Genomic DNA, 5,000 nt, shown 5'->3' with positions numbered 1-5,000 from the left:
CCAAATTCAATAACAATTATTGGGTTCTTTTCATCCTCTTATTAACTTTATTGATGAACACAGAATGTCAAATAAATCCATTGTTGCAGCAATTAAATTACATAGGCAAACAGCTGACAACTACAAAATGTGAAGCGTGGAAGAAAATTGATTTCTTCACACCAAAACACTTCTGTAAATTGTGCAGGCCTTCAGAAAAATCATCCCTAAATTGGCCGAAACCCAGCACCAATGATTTGTGAAGGCAAGATGTGGCAAGGGAGTAGAGCAATAAGAGTTCTGAAATTTCCCTTCGACTGTCCCATCAGCATTGACCAGTTACACCAGTTTTTACATGGGATGTTATACCCTGTTTTTGATGCAGAGAACGAATTGACCCAGCATAGTATAAGTAGAGAATACTACATGGCTTGCTGTGTCGTACCAGATTTACACGAGTTTTTTTTTTTAATATTGAACTGCGAGCGAAAGCGAGCTGTTCATTATTTGAAAAAGCAACGAGTGTAAATCTGGTACGACACAGCAAGCCATGTAGTATTCTGTTTATCCTACATACTGTACTTACGTGTATTTTACTGAAAATGTCCTGCAGTCGAGGCAGATAAATTGAAGACGCTTGTTTTGGAACCTCGATCTCTTCTAAAGCCTCGTGCAATCTATTACGTCAAAACAAAGAAACGTCACTCTGAAAGTGTGGCGTGACGTGTTAGTTCTAAAGAGTCATCCAGGGTAATTAGCGAGCGCAATTTTTGTTTCTATAATGACGTTTGTCTCGGTGACTTTGGCATCATAAGCAGTGGAAAAACAGGTCCCTGCCAGACTTGCTTGACATGACCTCATTTACATGATATACACACGTGTGATTTGAACGATTATTATCTCACGGGTGTCTCTCTCACGTATGTTGGATAAGCACCTTGTTATTACACCCAATGGCATACAGTGGAACCCAGTTTTAAGACCAAAAACAAATGTGAACATCAGGTTTTTAAGGGAGGGATTCTTAAAACTGGAGGTAAATTAAATGTACAGAGGTTGAATGAAAAGATAATCAAAAAAGCGGCGTCTTTAACTGGGGAAGCCTAAATCAAGGGGTCCTAAAAGGGAGGCTCCACTGTACAGTACACCTATAAGCACCTTAATTGTTGTTTCACTCAGTTTCATACCCAGCTTCCACTGTACAGTCCACCTATAAGCACCTTAGTTGTTGTTTCACCCAGTCTCATACCCAGCTTCCACGGTACAGTACACCTATAAGCACCTTAATTGTTGTTTCACCCAGTCTCATACCCAGCTTCCACGGTACAGTACACCTATAAGCACCTTAATTGTTGTTTCACCCAGTCTCATACCCAGCTTCCACTGTACAGTACACCTATAATTAAGCACCTTAAAAGTTGTTGTTTCACCCAGTCTCATACCCAGCTTCCACGGTACAGTACACCTATAAGCACCTTAATTGTTGTTTCACCCAGTCTCATACCCAGCTTCCACTGTACAGTACACCTATAATTAAGCACCTTAAAAGTTGTTGTTTCACCCAGTCTCATACCCAGCTTCCACGGTACAGTACACCTATAAGCACCTTAATTGTTGTTTCACCCAGTCTCATACCCAGCTTCCACTGTACAGTACACCTATAATTAAGCACCTTAAAAGTTGTTGTTTCACCCAGTCTCATACCCAGCTTCCACTGTACAGTACACCTATAATTAAGCACCTTAAAAGTTGTTGTTTCACCCAGTCTCATACCCAGCTTCCACGGTACAGTACACCTATAAGCACCTTAATTGTTGTTTCACCCAGTCTCATACCCAGCTTCCACTGTACAGTACACCTATAATTAAGCACCTTAAAAGTTGTTGTTTCACCCAGTCTCATACCCAGCTTCCACTGTACAGTACACCTATAATTAAGCACCTTAAAAGTTGTTGTTTCACCCAGTCTCATACCCAGCTTCCACTGTACAGTACACCTATAAGCACCTTAATTGTTGTTTCACTCAGTTTCATACCCAGCTTCCACTGCCAGGTACAAATTACAGCATAACAATGTCCAAGACATGATTAACACAGGTGTACAGCAACAACAGCTCTCTCTCTCTCTCTCTCTCTCTCTCTCTCTGTCTCTGTCTCTCTCTGTCTCTCTCATCTGTATGTCTGTATGTTTGTTTGTTTGTATATGTTTGTTTGTATATGTTTGTTTGTTTGTTTGTTTGTTTGTTTTGTTCGGGGTTTATTTGTTTTTTTGTGTGTGGTTCATTTCTTCTTCTCTTCTTTATTGTGGTCTTTCTAACTTTCTCCGCATTATTTTTATCTTTTTTTTAATTCCATTTTATATTCTTGTTGCATAGCATTTTTTCTTCAATTAGTTCTTTTAATGCTTTTAAGTGAATATTTTATGCTTAGTATTCAGGTTGTGCAAAGCAAATGTGCCTTAAACCTTTATCCTAGAAAAATTAAGCTCGTTTGTTCGTTCGTTCTCTCTCTCTCTGAGGGTCTCTTGCTCTGTACTGTCTCTCTCTCTCTCTTTTTTTCTCTCTCTATAGCTTTCTTTAACAAGGCAGCTGCGGTTCAATAGCCTCCTAACAACAGTGGCTGGCTGACCTTTGTGTTTCTCTTTTGCCTTGTCAGGGTTGGGATTACCCATCAGCTAGCAAGGCTGATGCAATCTGACAGAAAATTTGATGGTGTAACAGAAATATTGCATGGAAACTGTAGAAGACTGGAGGCCGAGGAAAAGGGTGTACACAATTTGTGGCTCAGGTTTGCATGAGGAAACTGGGAACTAACATCCCCTTTTTTTTTTTTTTTACATCAATGACATTTAGTATCAGTGTTTTTGCACAGCTAACACAGACATTTCCTTGTTTACATCAATTGTCACTGGTTTAGGTGACATCTGGGATAAAACCGTCGGTCTTACACGATACAACTCCACAAACAATCAAACATGACAAGGAAAAAAAGAAAAAGAAAATCCCCTGAAACAAAAGGAAGCACATTATCATACATTTCAAAGAAGCATACACGACTGAGTCCGAGCCCTAAATTATTCCACTCGATGTTTGCTACAAATGAGTTTCACAATGCAGGATCAAGGTTCCATTAATTATGCATACATGCCACATTCAGTTCTACACACTGGGGTGGACATGTATACAGGACTGTTCTACACTGTTCAGTCTTACCTGGATGGAACTTGAGTTTGCCGATGACGCCATACATCACCCCCATACACACAGGGTTCCATGCCGAGAGTAGAGCAGCACCTGCATATAAAAGACATATGATTAACACTGGTACACGCTTTTAAGACTAAAAAAAAAATCAGGTCTTAAACGGAAGGGAGTCTTAAAATGGGGATAAATTTACAGAAGTTAAGAACAACAACAAAATCTGTGGAGAAAAAAGGTTTCAAAAGCAGTGAAGGGGTTCCTAAAGGGGGGTTCCACTGTATTTGCATAAATAGTTTAAGATAAACATTCCAGAAAATAGATGTGTAACATTTAAGGTGAATACAGAATAGGTTTGCATTTCTCTGGGGCTGATGTACCAAAGCTGAAATGTATGAGTGAAAACATGTCATCATGTTAAATGGGTCTAGAACAATAAAACAGCTCTTCCTATCACTGAAGCACTGATGATTTCACAGGGTTCATTAAGCCATATAATTGCTTTGTGAAAGTGAAAATGTGCATGACTATCATTAGACTGTGTAACTCTTTCGTTTGTTCTTTTCTTTCTGCTCGGCGTGTTGATGTCTGGTTTGGCTTTAACATTTGTTGGCTTGTTTTGTTTTTTGTTGCTTCGTTGATTTATTTACTCACCGATTCTTTCTTTAATATTTATTAAGATGTTTGTTTGCCTCTTTCTTTGTTGTGATTGTTTTGTAAAGTTGTCTCTTCGTTTTGTTTTATGCCTGCCTGCCTCATGTCTGTCTGTCTGTCTTTGCCTTTTAGACTCTCCTCTTCTTGCCCCACCTTTTTCAAGCTCAAAGTTTTATGTATCGTTAACCTCCTTATCAATCAAACTTAAATGTTCTAAACGCTTTCACAAAAATAATAACATCACACCACATGCTCCCCCTCTATCTGGCCTCTCTGTGTCCCTCTATCCCCTCTCATAGCCCGACCCCAAAACTCAAGGGTAAAAAAAAGCCTGGGCACATCAAAAACTTTTTTTTTTAAACACAGAAGTCTCAAAATCATTACATGTATTTCAGCTCATCAAAGTTTAATAGGCTTCCATCCTGACGTCCCTTAGCTCACTAGACTATGATACCATAGCAAATAACACTTTTTTCCTTGTTCTTCCCAAGAAAACTGGACTAGAAAAGATGCTATTTTGGGCAGAGCGGTGCCAAGTGAATTGATTTTGTTCCCTCCTAGCAGTGTTATGCTGCAAGATTCGGACTGGTAGCTGCCAGGGTAAACATATTCCACTCTGCTGCTCATTTAGGGAGGTTATCAGAACACAGTACAATGGCGATGGAAGCTATGGCATATTACAACTCTAGAAGATAACATGTATTGATATTCAAGAGTATAATCAAACGAACTTGAGATCTGCAAAGGATACAGCAGTATCAATTCACAAATTGCAAACCTGTTTTTTCTATATGCAGACACTAGTTGCTGTTGTTGTTGTCAAGTACAATCAATCTTTCTCTCTGTCTCTGTCTCTCTCTCTCTCTCTCTCTCTCTCTCTCTCTCTCTCTCTCTCTCTCTCTCTCTCTCTCACACACACACACACACACACACACACACACACACACACACATACATACACATACACACACACACACACACTCTCTCTCTCTCTCTTGCTGTTGTTGTTGTTTTCAAGTACAAACTCACTCTCTCTCTCTCTCTCTCTCTCTCTCTCTCTCTCTCTCTCTCTCTCTCTCTCTCTCTCTCTCTCTCTCTCTCTCTCTCTCTCTCTCTCTCTCACACACACACACACACACACACACACACACACACACACACATGTACACAC

General features: G+C 39.7%; 1 protein-coding gene across 1 annotated transcript in view; it reads right to left on the bottom strand.

Annotated features, from left to right (window-relative positions):
- Positions 1-5,000, bottom strand: part of LOC138981562 (phosphatidylinositide phosphatase SAC2-like) — a 245,162-nt gene that overhangs the window by 237,437 nt on the left and 2,725 nt on the right. Inside the window, exon 2 of the mRNA XM_070354520.1 lies at positions 3,191-3,271. Within this exon, the coding sequence (XP_070210621.1) occupies positions 3,191-3,271 (81 nt within the window). The remainder of the gene's footprint in view (positions 1-3,190; positions 3,272-5,000) is intronic.

The sequence above is a fragment of the Littorina saxatilis genome, linkage group LG12, assembly GCF_037325665.1.
Source record: "Littorina saxatilis isolate snail1 linkage group LG12, US_GU_Lsax_2.0, whole genome shotgun sequence".
Taxonomy (NCBI): domain Eukaryota; kingdom Metazoa; phylum Mollusca; class Gastropoda; order Littorinimorpha; family Littorinidae; genus Littorina; species Littorina saxatilis.
This window is presented reverse-complemented; position numbering and strand designations above follow the sequence as displayed.